General features: G+C 41.3%; 2 protein-coding genes across 2 annotated transcripts in view; one reads left to right on the plus strand and one right to left on the minus strand.

The window, feature by feature from the left end:
- SUGCT (succinyl-CoA:glutarate-CoA transferase) overlaps positions 1 to 8,305 on the minus strand; it is a gene marked incomplete at both ends in the record, with an annotated part of 326,326 nt that extends 318,021 nt beyond the window's left edge. Inside the window, 5 exons of the mRNA XM_079538007.1 lie at positions 4 to 54; positions 969 to 1,054; positions 5,984 to 6,057; positions 6,146 to 6,197; positions 8,185 to 8,305. Of these exons, the coding sequence (XP_079394133.1) occupies positions 4 to 54; positions 969 to 1,054; positions 5,984 to 6,057; positions 6,146 to 6,197; positions 8,185 to 8,305 (384 nt within the window). The remainder of the gene's footprint in view (positions 1 to 3; positions 55 to 968; positions 1,055 to 5,983; positions 6,058 to 6,145; positions 6,198 to 8,184) is intronic.
- Positions 8,306 to 10,126: 1,821 nt separating this feature from the next.
- On the plus strand, positions 10,127 to 15,025 carry MPLKIP (M-phase specific PLK1 interacting protein; the record flags this gene model as incomplete). The annotated part of the gene is made up of 2 exons (XM_079538063.1): positions 10,127 to 10,492; positions 14,822 to 15,025. 2 exons carry the CDS (start codon positions 10,127 to 10,129, stop codon positions 15,023 to 15,025), a joined length of 570 nt encoding a protein of 189 aa, XP_079394189.1.
- Positions 15,026 to 16,975: the final 1,950 nt, after the last annotated feature.

The raw sequence follows: 16,975 nt of genomic DNA on the forward strand, positions 1-16,975 counted from the left end.
TACCTCCCTGATCAACTTTGCTCCTCTTGAATTCTTCATATTGATAGCTATACTCTGGGGACAAAAAGAAAAATCACTTAAGAGAAAGCCATTCTAATGATTACCAAACTCTTCTAAGCATAGTCAGTAGTCAGTTTTCCATATTTAAAAATATGTTTTTGTTAGTAAAGCAAGTTTAACAGATTCTTAAGAACCAGACAAGCAACAGAGCAAGTCTGATGGATGTGCAACTGGGAGCTGCACTGTGGCCTGCTTACTGTATGTTTGTACAGCACTTACTACTGCAATACATATGGGGACAACACAAGAAACATTTGTTTCAGTGACAGCAAGCCTCTAAAAAGCTTTTTGTGTAACTTTATCTTAATACCAAAGATTCACAAGCTCTCTGTGCTAACCTAACTTCAGTATAATGCCTGCTTTCCCACAACTCTAGCTGCAAAGTAGGGCAGGTGAGCTCAGCTGACCCGCACAAAATGAAGTGATCCTTAAAATACTAACAGTAACCATCACCCTTCAATTCATCAGGGTTAATTCTGTACCAGAAACTGAAGACTGGATTGCATTTGGAATTTGCTTCAGCTAATCTCAGGACCATACCAGAGACTTGCAGCCTTTTTTGTTCAAAATACTTCATTTATCTCAAGAAATGTATTCACCTTGACAATACAATTAAAGCCAATGTAACTATTGCTCCATTAGGTACGCTAAGAATCAAATGAGTTTAAACTAAGTTCTCATAAAGTCTGTTTATGGAAAAAAATTAAAGATTGGAAGTTTTCTCTGACTGCTAATCATATTCACTTAAGGTTTTATTGTTTGTTTTCACTTAGTTTTTTGTCAACAATCATGTACTGTACAAAACTCTTTCTAGAAAAAGCAAAAGTAAATAATTTGGAAGAGAAGTGCTATGTCTTTAACTGTTTTCACAACTGACAGAAAAATCTTCAGTGAAGCACTTCACTTACCTTTTTATTTCTATTGACACTGAGAAAATAAACACTTTCTGTTCCAATAAAAGGTGGGCCCCAGGTTCTTGTATCATCACCAGTTCCTGAAAGAAATATCACCATGTTTACGTAGTTATTCAACATTACACTGACAATAAACAAACAAAAGAAAAAAAAATTAATTATACTAGGTAATATTTAAGCCTCCTAAACTTCAACTAGCAGGCAGGGGAAAAACAACCACTTTAGTATACACGTTTCAGGGCATTCACTTCAGAAAACACCTAAGAGTGAATGAGACTAAGCAAAACAAGTTTTGCTTTTGTTACTGCTGTAATCATTATAATATGGCTTCTTAATATAGCTTGCTTTGTTCCTTCTGTGATTACTTGCATCTTAAAGTATGCACATCAACACACAGTCACACCTCAGTACTTAATTCCTTTCTAACTTAAAGCACAGCTTAGAGGTACAGCAGCACTCTTTTAGGCAATCTCAAACAATTTAGCAGATGCTCTCAGTCAGCACACAGTCAAAAAACCATTCCTGAAACACTATGGACACGAAGTCATGAGACCACTGATCAGCACAGCTCACTCAGCTGTGTGCTGAGGAATATCACCAAAAAGAAGCACTTGCTACTGACTTCTGTTCAGAAATTCTGTTGCCTTACAGAAAAGCAAGATGGCATTAAAGCTGGTGCAGAAACCAATGTAATTGAATCTCTTATGCCTAATTTCCAATTTTAAACCTTTCTTAAGTGTCAAGAAGACTAGCAATCCACTTAAAATGAAAGTACAACCACAACCAGTAAATTTGAAGCTGAATTTAATTAAGATGTAATTATGAACCTGAGTGCTAGCAAGCATACAAAATATTTCTCTATCGTTATCTCAAGTTTATGCACTTGCTAACTTCAAGGCAGCAGAAACTTTCCTCAGAGAGGCAGCACAGAAGGCCAACATTAGCAGAGATACAGGACTAAGCTAAAGATTAGATTAAAGAAAGATTATCTTTCTTCCTCGTAATAATAAAATGAAAATTAAAAGCAGAGCTTCTGTTTCCAACATTGAAGTGCCTGCCTCTTAACCAGTACTCTAATCTTGGATAGTAAGATGAATTTCTGTTTAATATTACCTGAGAAGCTTGGGCTCAGAGAGAACTGAGTCACCTTAGCTCTCCAGTGGAAAAAAAAACACCTTATCCTTCTGTCCCTCTGTTCCCACCATAAGGGGAAATCCATGTCTTAAGGTGCACATTGCTTGTGTTTGACTCTTACCAGAATACACAATTAAATATATATATATATATATATATATACACACACACACATATATATACATACACACTTTCTCTTATTAATCATATTTTAAACCACAAGGCTTAAAAAATATCTCCTGAAGGAAAACCATAAACAGAACATCATGGCATAGCAAACTGCCCCAGAGTAACTCTTCTGGTAATTTGTTTCTAGTCTTTTATTAAAATAGCACATTTATTTCAAAACATACCTACAGCATCTCTCCACATGACAAAGGCACATATTTCCCTCTATGCAGAATTTCAGGCACTTTTTTCTATCATAGACTTAAATATTTAATTGTACATTATTTAACTGAGGCAGGTTGTAAAGTGCACGGCTCCTTTCATTACGGTTTGTCTCCTACTGTATCTGCCATCAGAGATACACAGTGATCACTGATGTTAGGATGCACCATTTACAAGAACCACAGAATCACCAAAGTTGGAAGAAACCTCTGGAGATCATCCAGTCCAACACCCCTGCTAAAGCAGGGTCCCTGCAGCAGGCTGCACAGGAATGCATCCAGGTGGGTTTTAACCATCCCCAGAGAAGGAGACTGAGCAACATCCCTGGGCAGCCTGCTCTAAGTCCACTGCACCCTCAAAGCCAAAAAGTTTTTCCATCCTGTTCAGATGGAAATTCATGCGTTCCAGTTTGTACCCTTTGCCCCTTGTTCCATTGCTGGACACAACTGAAAAGATCCTGACCATGAACACTTGACACTGGGGACAGCAGATAACCTCCAATTCAACAAACTTGTATGGGTATAACTGAATGCTTCTATACCTTTATGAAAACCCTTTACTTGTACACATATTACTGCACAAGGCTTGCCTTACGGCTATTCCTTCTCATACCAAGAATGGAAAAGTCAAAAACACAATGTTCATCTTCTCAGAGGTTTGTACAATCACCACCTCACATGCATTAACATTAGCTGTATGTGGAAATCCAATCATTTCCTACAAGAAAAGCTTTGAGTGAAGTTTCAATAAGCAATATCAGTCTAATTAATACGACAAAGGCATGGTACGCACTAAAAAGACCTGTAAAAGCAGGCAGAGTATTTTCTTTCTCAAAAACTGCAGTAATACCCCTACCACATTTCCATTACTCTGCTAAAGCAGCAAGAGATAAGGGCACGAAAATCAGGCAAAGGTCTTTATGTTGATAATACTGAGTCCTAAGCTAAAGTGACTGCCATGATGGATGGGGGAGGAAAAAAAAAAAAGCACCATATAACGCATGGATGCCCAATCTTTTGGCTTGCCTGAGCCACACTGATTGAAATGGAACTGCCTTGGTCCATATATATATGTAGGTTGCTCCAAAAGTAATGCCTCCTATTTATTTCCATGGAAGCTACAACCTAACCAACAAGCACAGAAAGTGTTTGATACAGCAAATTCCCAGCTACAAAAAAACTATGGCGGTGACTATGTTGAAAAATAAGCTCTGTATTTTCACCAGCTTTGAACAGGAGTCTGTGTGCCAAACTCATCAACATCTACATCAGTGAAGGTGACCCATCATCACTGTTGCCACTGCTGAAATGCACCACCCACCTCCTCGCTGTGCTCACATCCATTGTTTGGTCCCCAGTGGTTCAGTGAGTGCTGATGAACGCCAATGAATGCCATTCTTTCTGTGTGGAGGAATTCAGTGACACACCTTTGCTTGCTATGCACTCCATGTCAGACACCATTTGGTCAGACTGCTCTGCTGCCATCAACAAAACGTAACCAAATACTGCCAGGAAGCTTCAGCCATACTGCCATACCACCAACATCCACCTTTGACATCATGGGCCAACACAATAAAACAGTAGGCATTACTTTTGGAGCAGCCTCCAAAAAATTTATAACATAGTTAATGCATATAAGCAACAAAATATTTTAATTTTTAACAATTTTTGTCAAAATATTAAAAAAGTAGAGCAGCAAAACCATAAAACCAGTGGGATATTTGACCTTGTTTTTTGCAACCCTAATATATCACCCTGGTTGAAGGCGGAGGCTGCCATTCTCAGTGAGCTCTCAGAGTGCTCATCAGAGATTTCTGATCAAATTTACTGTTCCTGTACTACATCCTCAAAAACAGTTGCTCAGAAGTGAACCTACTGCCAAAAGACGATGAAATGAATAAGGTAACTGTGAAGTGAAGAGTATTCCTCTTTGGTGAGACAGGGCTTATACAAGTCTGCTAAAGACTGCCAATCAGATTTTTGAATTGAATGCTTGATTGCAACTCTTCATATTTCACTTAAAAGCATGTAAATAACTTACTTATGTTAGCTGAAAATGGAGTCGCAAATATAACAATGAATTAATAATTTTCAGCCTTGAAACCTATTCTCAAATTCCTCTATCAGGATGGAAAGCACAGCTGCATATTTCTCGCTATTCACAGGATTTGTGTTCAGCCAACACATCACAATTTGTGAAATTGTTTGCCATAACTCGAGCTATCACTGCACTGTCCTCATTTCACCCCAGACAGGGCTAATAGTGCACAGATGTTTGGTCATTGCTGAGTTACAGTTGCACACCTGGGGCAGGGCTGGCTGAGAGATGGCAGGGAAGAGCCACTGCCATGATGGTGCGGGGCACAGGCCGGGCTGCACCGTGAGCAGTGCCAGGCCACAGGCTGGACATGCCTGATATCAAGGATGAAATGTCACTGAGTGTCAGCAGTTACATTGTTTCTGGTAGCATTTTAATAGCTACTAAATAACTGTGGGCATGAAATATTCCCAACCAGCATGACATAAAGTTATGCTGACTTAGCTTCCCACCCCCATGATTCTTAAACTTGTTTTGTTTTTTGGGCTGTTTTTTTGTTTGTTTGTTTTAAAGTATAAACTGCTATATCATTTCTCTTTATCTTGCTGGGAAGGACAAAGCAGAAATTTTAATTGAAACCTCCTAATATAATGAAATCACCAACATACCAAAAAAAAAAAAAAAAAAAAAAAAAAGCCACCCAACCAACATGGTACCTTAAGGAAAAACCCTGGAAACTTATAGTTCTGTAGTTTGTCAAATTTTAGAGTCTATACTACGGTTACAACTGCTTTTATCCTCTCACCACAAGAGTCTCCAAAAACCTAAGCATTCCCATGACACTTTAAAACCTGAGCAAAGTCCAAAACACTCAAAAGAAATCAAATTAAGTGACGGAATAAGGCATGTTAGTAGTGATGACCCAGTGCTGTTTTGTACATTACTATCTGGAGAAACAAGTGACCTACCATCACAGCTTCAATCTTACCTTTCCTAAATGCATATTTGTTCCTGAACAAAACACACACATTGGAGTACAGTGTTAAACTTCAAGCAAACAGACATGCAAGCAAACTTATTAATAACTTCCATGCCAGAAATAGAGCAATTATGTCAACAGAATCCAGAAATTTGATAGCTATAGCTTCACAAAAATACAAGCTGCTACAAAATTTAGCATCTCATAGCCCACTACCATACACACACCACCACCAAAAACATACATTCACCAAATAAACTTACTATTGGTCACCTCTGAAAATATTTAGACAATTGTATGTTCCCAAACCATAGTAAACATCCCACAACGTCATCAGAAAGTAAACTGCTGTTAACATGTGAGGAAAAGCGTAAAAGAAGACAATTCCAAATACAGAAACAATACATACACAATCATTTGCTAAATTAGCCCACGTTCTTACTACATAGAAAACAAAGGAGAACCTTACCTGGTCTTTCCACTTTAATAACTTCAGCCCCTAGATCTCCTAAATTCATTGTGGCAAAGGGCCCTGCAAGCACTCTGTAAAATTTAGAAAGATTTTCTTAGTTTTTTTTCCCTACAGTATTTGCATCTAGACAGTGTTCCAAATCATAAACAAAACACAAACCTTGTTAAATCAAGAATTTTCACACCATCCAGTGGCTTTACATTACTGGTACCTGACAAGAAACAGAAAACAGTAAGTTACTCTTGATTTTTTATTTTTATTTTTTTTGCAAGATATTTCTGATTCAACTTAACTCTCATCATCCTCCCTCCAAATATAGGATAATAAACCTTTCAATGAAGCCCTTCAAAATCCAGAAATCTTACAGTCAACACAGCAGAACCTATTCCAAACACCTCAGAATTCTACAGTGAAAATACTTGAAGGTATTTTATACATGCCCACCAACACACACATAGCTTTCATAGACTAATGTGATGAAAGATCCAGCAAAAGCACAGCAAACATCACAACAGCAAACTAAAATTAACAGATAACAGATCAACTTGAAGTACAGAACCCACAGCAGCAAAGGGGTCTGGCCTGTGCAGCAGACCCATGCACTTGCACCACACAAAAGAAGACTCTGCATTTCAAAAACAAGTCATAGAACTGAAGGCACAGTGTGTGAACCAAGGCAACACTTGTTCTGCCTTTCAATTTTTGATAACTAAGCATGCAAGGTAACTGCTAGCAAATCAACACCCCTTCCTCCTTTCCCTCCCCACACCTTCCAACCTGACCGGCTCTGAGAAACAGCCATCATTCCAGAGGGATTTGAGCTTCACAGTTTGGTTTTTTGATGCAATGTGCAGACCAGGCAGGATATAGATGAAAATGGGCGGGTCTAGGAGCAGCCATGTATATCACACACTTCAAACCCTGGAGGAAAATTCATACTGCCAACTCTCTTCAACACCGTATAACTCAGTGAGAGCTCCAGGTGCTGGGAAATACCTGTGCCAGTGCCAGGTAAGCATCACAAATCCTCCACACAGCTGCACGTTTATCCAAATTGGCTATACATATGTGAACACATCAACATACGCTTACTATCTATTACAGAACAGCGCGCATTTGCTTCACTGTGACCTTACTGTCAGTTTAGGAGGTTAGTTTAGGTTAACAGAGAGGGACCAGATTCCTCTATATTTTCCATTCTCTCCACTATTTTTCCCTTTGAATTATTCTAGTAACCGTGACTGAAATCAAACCCATTCTCCCAACTCTACCTTCATTCTGCTTGTACACAAACTATTCCCAGCACATCTGAATTGAGCCCAAGCAGGACAGCCACACTCCTTTTTAAGATCCCTTCGCTAGAGAGTAAACAGATTCATTCACCCTCAGCTCAGATGCATTAGTTCAACCCACCAGGCTGTCCCCAGAATAAAAGCAGGGGTAGCCACAGGCAAGTTTATTGTAAGGGTGTGAGTAAGCAGCCAGAAAGATCACTCTGTGGCAGAGCAGATCAAGTTATCTTCACGTCAGATTACCAAATTTTCTTCTATAAGTGATACGAGGGGGAAATGAGAAAAGCTTAGCTCAGCACACTGAATACTTCTATAAGAATGCAAATCCATCTGAAATTAATTGTAATCCAATCACTCCCAACTCCAGAGGAGCATCACTCCTCAGATGCCAGGTCCCAGCTTTGGCTGCACAGCCACTTTTACAACCAAACCCACCCCAACCAGAGTTTGCTGTCACACCAAGGGTGCACTTGTTGCGGGGTCACAGCTCCACGCTCCCTCTGACTGTTATGCAATCAACGCAGCTATCAGTGTCATTTCGTTGTTATTTAATAACAGAGAAGCGTGAAAGCCAATGGAAACTGACTCTGACGCAGCTTTTTTCTTTTACAAACAAAGGGAACTGCTTGATGGTACGATTTGGAAGTCTTAGAGGAAGAAAAAATAATAATAATGATAATCAATTTAAAAAAAAAAAAAAAAGGCTATTAGCGCCCAGATGTGCCCAGCAGCTCTCTCCGATGCGAACCGTGGCAGTCCCGCACCGCGGCGCCCGGTACCGGCACGGCAGGGCCGCCGAGCAGAGCCCAGCTCCGGCCGCGCTCCGCGAAGCGCTCGCACCCGCCACCGGCCGCAGGCTGAAGACGCGATGCGGGAGAGAGGCTGGGCTGGGCGCGGCGCGGCTACCTGCCGGAGGAGCTGAGGACGAGGCGGCGCTCAGAGCGCGGGGGCTGCCGCCGGCAGCACGACGCAAAAACCTCCACAGCCCACGGCCACAGCTCCTCCACGCCGGCTCGGTGCCCAGCATCCTCGCGAGCGGCACGGCTCGAAGCGGCACTCGAACGTCAGCCGCTGAGCGCCACAGCGAACGCCGCAAGAAGGAGCGCGCTGCGCTGCGCTGCGCGTGCGCGCGCCCCAACAGCTTCCCGCCCTCGGGAGGGAGGTGTTAAATTGATCCCGGCTTGGGGGCGGTGCGCATGCGCGGGAGGGCGGGGGGGTTCTGCCGTGCTTTTGAGGGGCGTGAGGCTGTTGCAATCGCTGTGAGTGGTTGGGTCCGGTGCAGCGGCTGTGCGTCGCCTTCAGAGAACGAGCAGCTCTGCTTTCTTGGCCATCTTCTTGAAGGAGTGGAGGAGCTGTGTGAACTTAGCGCTCTATGGCTCTGTTGAATGCTTTCTTCTTGACAGGGCGCCTACCACAGGAGAATTCCTTGCTTTGGTATCAGGCAGTACAGGCAGGTGCTCTGCTGGGGGTCCTGGCCCTGATAAAAGGGGTCAGAAAGTAGCAACGAGCTTCAGTTTTATCTTCCATGCTAAGCAGGACACAAGTGGTTGGCCTATATAAGTAGGGGAATATACTGCAGTGGTAATTCCAGTTGTGGCTTAGTTGGAACACAAAACCCGGGATTTATACAGAATGACTTTTTGTTTCAGCTGTGACACCTGGCTCCTTGGCACTTGTTTCTGGTTTATGGGTGCATGTTTCTGGTAAGTGGGTGCATATGCTGCTGCTGAGGTTAAACAAAATTAAAATATCCCCACAAGAATGCACTGTACTCACAAGCTAGGCAGTTTTACTGTATGCCAACACTCTGACTAGCAGGAGGAAGGTCCTACAACTTATTTTCCCTGTGCTGAAGGTACAATGTCAGTTGCATCATAAGCGGAGCGTTAGCTGTCTATGGCTGAGTTAACTGGAAGGGTTCGCTTTGCTGAAACTGTAAGTGACTCTGCCCTGAGCTGACTACTTTCAGAATATTTTTAGCTTGGGACCAAGAGGAGGGCTTGTTATATGAAAACCATGGTGCCTTCTTGCTCTGTAGCAGCATTGAAAAAAAAAAAAAAAAATCCTGCACAGAGATTCAGCATTATATGGAAAAAGAACCGTGAGGACACTTCTGACTGCTTGAAAGAGAGCACTGCAAGTACCACGGTCTTAGAAGTATTTCTTCACAAAGATCCTACATGCTGAAGAACAACACAGGGAAAACCAGCTGTGCAGCAGGTTTGTTAACTGGACTTGCTGCGTGTAATGAAATGTAGGACGTGGCTGCTTGCAATCCTAGAAGCAGTTAGGATTTGTCAACAAGAAGAAATTCATCAGTAAAGCTATCCCGGTGTGACTCAGTATCTGTGTAACAGTGCCTATTCGTGTGTGAAAATAATGAAGACACCAGCCAGAGTGAGAAATTGATATTACGTTGATCAATTTGCCTTGTGTAGACATGGCATTCCTTCTGTGTACCACAAAAGGTAGAAAATTGGTCTTTTAGAGAAGAAAAAACAGGAGAGGATTAGCAAAGATCAATGAGTACAATGTCTGTATTTCCATGTTGGATTAGCGAGCATTTCCATTCGGATTCTCGCAGTTCCATAGTTCTCGCTGTCTGAGCTACCCTAGCGCTACCGGCAGCTCCGAGCGACGTTTAGAAGACTTTCCGATCTTCTAACGCGTCTTTACGTGCGTTCCTCGCTTCGCCTTCCCGGCCCGGAACCTTGTAAGCCCGGAACGCTGACGCCGTGCTGCGGGGCGGGGAAACCGCGAGGGACCGGCAGGCGCCGCCGAGGCCGCGCTCGTGTCTGTACGGCGTTACGCAGGTTTTATTTCTCTCTCTCTCCACCGCTGCCGGGCCATGTACCGGCAGAGCTTCCGATCCCCGACGCCTCCGTATGCGGGCGCCGGGTTCCGGAGCCCTCCCTCCGGCGGCGCCTGCCCCATGCCCCCCTCGCCCCGGGGCTACGGCAGCCCGCATCACACGCCGCCCTACGGCCCCCGGCCCGGGCCTTACGGTAGCGGGCTCTCACCCCGAGGCCCCGGCTTCGGCGGCGGCGGCGGGCGGTTCGGGAGCCCTTCGCCGGGCGGGCAGACCCCGCGCAGGCCGCAGAGCGCCAGCCCCCGCTACCCGGCTCCCCGCGGCGGCGGCAGGTCCCCGGCCGGAGCTGCCCCGCACCCGCAGCAGCACAAGCGCTCGCCCGGGGGCTACCAGAGACACTACCAGGTATGGGGCGGGGCGCCGAGGGAGGGAGCGAGCGGCGGGCAGAGCGAGGGGCTAGGGCTGGGCAGCGGCTCCGTCCTTCTCCGGGAAGGGGGCTCGCAGCGCGTTCAGCTGCCCCTCCAACATTACGGAGGACGGAGAGATCCTGGTGAGGGAAATGGGAGGGGCCCCTGGGCTGCCCGAGGCCTGGCACCAGGACACGAGGTTCCTTCCTCCTAACGTTCCGGCACGAGGGTGAAGGGAGAATTGTGTACCGACCAAAACCGCAGTAAGCGTCTCTGTCCCTCCTATTTACTTCCCTTTGAGCTGTTCTCCTTAAAACAGCCGGGAAGCGCTGTGTTTTTCTTGCCAGTGTTGAGTGATGGTGCAGGAGCTGCCCTGTGCACATAGAAGAGCTCTCTGGGACAGGCTTAGAGAGAAGTGAGGAATGATCTGCTAAAGAGAAATAAGCTGAGATTCCCCTAAACAGAAAGGAGAGCATCTGGTGAGGTCACAACATGCCTTTTAAAGCCCTTGCCTTGCATTGAAAGCTTCCATTTATATAAGGTATATTAGCAGTAACCGGCTCAGTGAGTTACACTGTTAATCAGGGTGGCTTACTTGGTGTGTGACTGCTAGTACAGATAGGGATGGCAGATCTTGAGATGATAGCATACTCTGCTGCATAAAGCCAGATATTACAGAAAGGGCTGTGAAGCACTGGAATAGGCTCCCCATGGAGGTGGTTGAGTCACCGTCCCTGGATGTGTTTAAAAACCACTTGGATTTGGTGTTCAGGCACATGATTTAGCAGAGGGTTGTTAGAGTAGTATGGTTTGGTTATGGTTGGACTTGATGATCATTAAGGTCTTTTCCAACCTGAGCAGTTCTATGATTCTATATGTCTGAGTTAGAGAACCCATAGAAGTGTAAGAAATATCACGTGCAGTACAGACCATGGTAAAACTTTCAGGTGCTCCTACTGATGCTTTGAAATGTAAGATGAAGTCAAACCTTAATACAGACTACTGAAATCTTAATGTAACTGCATTATGTAGTGACATTTTCGTTCAGAAAGTCTTGATTACTTTTTTTTGCTGTGCAGATAACTATCTTACAACAATCTCATAACTGATGAAAGAGACTTGTTATAAACATGAAACATTTTCTTTCTCATGTAAGGCTCTTAGTGTGGAGGCCTACAGGTTGCTTAAGCCTTTTTACTTTTTATTAAGAAAAGAAGAAAATATGTGGGGTTTCTGCCTTTCAGTAGGATTTCATTTGGGCATAAAAATGGCTCTGACATTGGGAAGAGAGAGCTTAGTTGCTAATGTGCAATTTTCCTACAGAAGATCACCATCTAGATATTAGCTTCAGTGATTTTTAAAAGCCTGCCTTAAATTACCAGAGCCTAGTTACCTGAGCGAAAAATATGCAGAAATCCTTCTGCTGCTAGTACTAGTCAGAAGTGTTTCTATCAGGATTTGTGGGCAGGCTCAATCTTTGGTGTTAAGAAAGAAATGTGATGTAAAGAGGTTTGAATCCAGTTGCAGGTTGCTTTGTTTTCGCTTCTTGTCTTTTCTTCTGCAGACCTTGTGAATAGTTTAAAAGCACTGACCTGAATGCAGTGCTTCTTAACACTTAGACATTTGTCTGTCTGTAGCTTTGCCTAGGACTAAGGTAACGTGTGCATGTACTTCTACATGTGTGCACGTGGGTTATTTTTCCTGGAGGCAATAGAGGCAGTCATAGAGGGAGGAAATCTCAACACCGTTGAGTACTCATTTTTTTGAGATGTGCAAGAATACACGAGGCTGTGAGTAGATTTCAGTAGAGGGATTTTATTGCACGTTCTGAACATCAGATTCCTTCAGAGGGGTTGTTCCCTTGTCTTCTGCACGTGCTATTAAGAGAACTACTGTGCTCTTAAAATTCATGATGTTGCTGTCACCTTTGAGATGAAATCTTAAGTGACCCCTTCAAATCTCATACTGAAATCCGAAGGACTGAAGTTTATACTTCAGTGTTCTCTGTGATACCTTGTTGCTAGTATTCTGTGCTCACTTTTGCACTTCAAACCCAAAGAACAGAAAACTTGAAGAAGAACTTTCACATGGGCAGTGTTTTACTGAGCTTTCTGTTTTTCCACAGGGGTGCACCTGCTTCTAAATTTAATGAAAACGAGTTTGTTGAATCTCACAAATAGCACCTCTTAGCGTTCACCTAGAGGTAGCATTTCACCTTCTATACTGAACAGGAGATAGTGAAAACTTTTACAAAGAGTTAAAAAAAAAATAATAATAATAATCTTGTCAAATGGTACAAACATGATATCTGTGCTTTGTGCATCTGCCAGAAGGTAAAATCACATCAGGTGAAGAAAGCTCATTAAAGAAATGATTGTCACTCTTGTCAAGATAGCATTGCCGCCTTCAGCAGTGAGTAGCATCAAAAGTTTTCCCTATGTGGAGATAAATCTGTTAACTGGAAAAATGTACTGCGAATAGGTTGGCCATTTCCCTAAGACAAGTTCAGTGAGTAAAGGTTATTGGCGCTAATGACAGTAAAATAAAATTATTTTTAAGATATCATTGGCATCAGTTTTACTTGTACAGGTAGGGCTGTACGTTTTCCTTTTCCACAGCCTATAGTATAAGGAATCACCCCTTGATTTTTTTACCTAAAGGAGAAAACATGAAACAAATAGTATTCTGAATCTAAAAAATGTGTTTATATATTTAAATTTAATGCTTATTGAAAGTTTTTGATTTTGTATGGCACAGTAATACGTAACAATCTGATGCTAGATGTCAAGCATGTAAAAAAATGGCAGCATTGCATATGGCCTGCATTATATTGTAATGAAATCTAGAGTTATAAATCTGTCCAAAAGAGTCTTACCAATGAATTAGTTTGTTCTGTCACTGTATGTATTACAGATAATACAGTCCAGCATTAATGCCATTTTTGCTAGCACGTATTGATTTGACTCCTTGTCCTTTAAAAAGTGTTTTAGATGTGTTCTGACCTTATCCTCATGCTTTTGGTATGATATACTTCATAAAATAATTCTCTTTCTTTTAGTACTTTATTGACATTGTCTTACCTGCATAATGTGATTGGCTGTGGTGAAACGTTGGAAACAAATGTCCTGCAGATTGCACACGGATGTTCCCATATTTATTGTGTATCCACCATAATCAATCTTCAGGAGTTCTAGGGAAGCAATTATTGGGGCCACACAAGCAGGGTCCTGGCAAAGTACTTTTTCAGAAATAGGCTCCAGACTAAGCTGTTTCAGTGTCTTGAGGCTAAGCATAGAGCGCTTCACCTCATGGCACTGCTGCTCAGTTTTACCCAGAAATTGCTTCACATGATCTGTTTAGATATATTCTGTAGGGGTTATGAGTCAAATTCAATTACCATCACTGCTAGTCCAAAAAAACACAAAACACCCACCACTAATCCATGATTTTACAGTCCTTTACCAAGTCAGAAGCTGGCATTAGCCTCAAGGAATCCTGTTCTTAGGCATTCAGAATGCAGCAGGCACATTTTTGGACTAATGGCGTATCTGTAATATTTGTTTAGCTTTGGTTAAAACAAGCCAGCTTAAATGAACGCAGCGTTAGACAAAACCTCACTTTTTAGGGATGTGAATTTGAGGAAAAGAACAATAGATGAAGGTGGGATAAAAAGGTTACAGCAATTTGCTTCGTCTCAGTCCTCTGTAAGTTGAAGATTTGTAAAAGCAATCATGGTGGTCCTTGATCTTTGGAAGAAATAAAATATCAAAAGCTCCCAGTCAGATGAATTGCCCTTCACGTAATGCCTGTTTAATCACTGATTTCCATCAAAATTTGTATATTAAAAGAAAATTGTGTTTTCTCAAATTTCACAAACACTAATTTGAATAAAACAAAGTGTTTTTCACAGTTCCTCGGGTCATTTGTAGCAATGTGGTTTATATACTGCTGTGCTCAATCTTCAACTACTGAATATCTGACTTCTGCTCTTGTGAACATTATCAACACTTCCTCAGCCTCTACGCTGTTTTGCTGTGCAGCTTTTGAGTTAGACACGTTGTCAACTTAAGTAGCTTATGACAAATAGCTTTTCTGTAGTTACGTATTGGTATGCTGAAAACATATTTTGAACAAGACTGGTAAATCACAATTGATAATTAATATATAATAAAGCCAATTTCTTTTGATTAGGAGCAGCAGGTGAAAAGTAATCGTTTATTGTTTGAAGATTATTCATTATAAGCTTCAAAGCTGTACTGCATTAGAAGGAAACTTAGTTTGAATTAGTCTATTAAATGTTTCTTTACTTGATGGTTTTCTTCCAAAGGGATCCCCCAGGACATCTACTCCATTTGGTACAGCGCATGGCAGAGAGAAAAGAGAGTCTAATGATGTGGAAAACTATTACAGACCTTCAATGCTTGAGGACCCATGGGCTGGCCTAGAGCCAGTTTCTGTTACAGACATAAAGCAACAGTACAGCAGTGAGCAAACAACATATACTGGTAAAAAAGGGAGGTATTTCAGTTAACACTTTTAAAGGCCAAATAACTCCATCCTGCCAGGAAAACTCTGGGACAAAATCTTTTTATTTACACAAGATGAACAATAGTAAAGATATTGGTTAATGCTTTTATTTTATCACATTGACCCTTTTATCCAATCTTTTTTTTTTTTTTTTTTTTTTTTTTTTTTTTTTTTTTTAATTCCATTGGAAATTTTTATGTACGGGGAGGGGAAAGAAGTGGTAGGATAAGTTACCTTTCTGGCTCCATGGAAGTGCCTACCAGCTTTGAAGAACAAAGTGTTCTTTAATCACCAGCGACTGATTTGTGACTGTTACAACAGGTTTCCGTATATTTATCTCTTCCATGCCAGATTGTTAGCTTTTTATTGTAAACTCCTTTAAATGATGGTATTTTTTTATGTTTCAACATTTTTAGAATGAAGTGACTTGGAAATAAAATGGAAATTTTGTAAATCCTTGTTTTGTAATGTATAAAGATGATTTTAGGACTTCTGTTAAGGGGTACCGATTAACAGAAGTAGCACCACTTACATTAGGTGACTTTGTAAATGTGCTTGTATGCTGTAGTTAACATCTGATCTTGTGCACAGTATTTTTTGTTAACTGTAGTGCAGTGTGAAACTGAATCACGACTTCAGCCATCTCAGGAAACGGATGTGTTGTCTTACAAATGTTTGATTTGTTGAACCAGACCTTGAATGCTAAACATTATTCTGTAATATTTACTTCTGTATTTTGGAGAAAACAAAAAAAAAGCATTTGAAAGAAGATTACGTGTTTCTGGATTATAACCAAGTCTGTGGCAATTTTAGACTAACCGACACGAAATATGAGAATTAATTAAATGCAAATGTATTTTCTGGATTTACCTTTAGATTAGCATAGGATGAATGGAGCTTTGTTGTACAGTTGACATTAGCACATTAGTAGCATCTTATTTTTGATCTCTGCTGGGTTTTTTAATTTTTTACCTACAGCTGGCATCTTTGTCTAGAGAATTCTTGTTTTCAGTGTGTGCATGCTATATTTTTATCTCGAAGAGGAAAACAACAAGGTTGGGTTTTTTTTTTTTTTTTTTTTTTTGGTCTTGTCTATGTATGGAAGATCCATTCTTAAATTCACTAGTGAATATTGTAATTTAGAGCAAGTAAGAAATAGTTCCAGCTGTAGGCATGCTCTTTACGTGCCGTGTTAAGAGTGCAGTGGATATCTAAAGTGTTGTTTGACCCTACTGTTATTTGTTCATCTTTGCTTTTAGGTGATACATGGAAGATGAAAACCTAGTTAAGTAAGAAACACCACTTGAGTTTCCAAAACATATTTTTGCATATCTTTTAAGCTTATATATTTCACAGGAAACTAGAAAATATTTTTGTAACCCTGAAGCATGGTTATGTGGAGTAGCTCAGGAATTGCATTATATTGTTCTGAGTATCTTGTGTTTTGCTGAGGTACAATAGTCCTGTAGTACTACTTGGTCTGCTTCATTATAAAGTGTCTCGGCTTAATACCACCTTCAGGAACAACTTAAAACTGGAATTGGGAGTTTGTGTGGGTAGGTAACTTGCTGATACATGCTGAGTCTTAAACTTTTGTGACTGTAACCTAAAGGTTTTCACTTGCTTTTCTTCGATTAGCTTTTTTGTTTGTTTCAGTACTGTATTCAAAAGGCTGCTCAGAGAACTGAGAACATAATGCCTGCTTGATATCACAAGTTCTTAAATCATCATCCCAGAATCAAAACTGTCATTTCTGTGGTAGTTGTCAGTATTGGTGTCTGTAACACGTACCAGCAGAACTGAAACTACTTGATTACTTGTAGATACTCTTCAGAATTTAAAAATCAATTATGTTGTTTTGAAAGGTGGAGTATAAAGTTTTCTTTCTTTTTTACCTTCACAGGTTCTGTAAAGCTCACAAAGTTAGAGTGATTAACCGAGTCATCTTTTTTGT

The sequence above is a fragment of the Tetrao urogallus genome (assembly GCF_951394365.1).
Source record: "Tetrao urogallus genome assembly, chromosome: 7".
NCBI lineage: Eukaryota > Metazoa > Chordata > Aves > Galliformes > Phasianidae > Tetrao > Tetrao urogallus.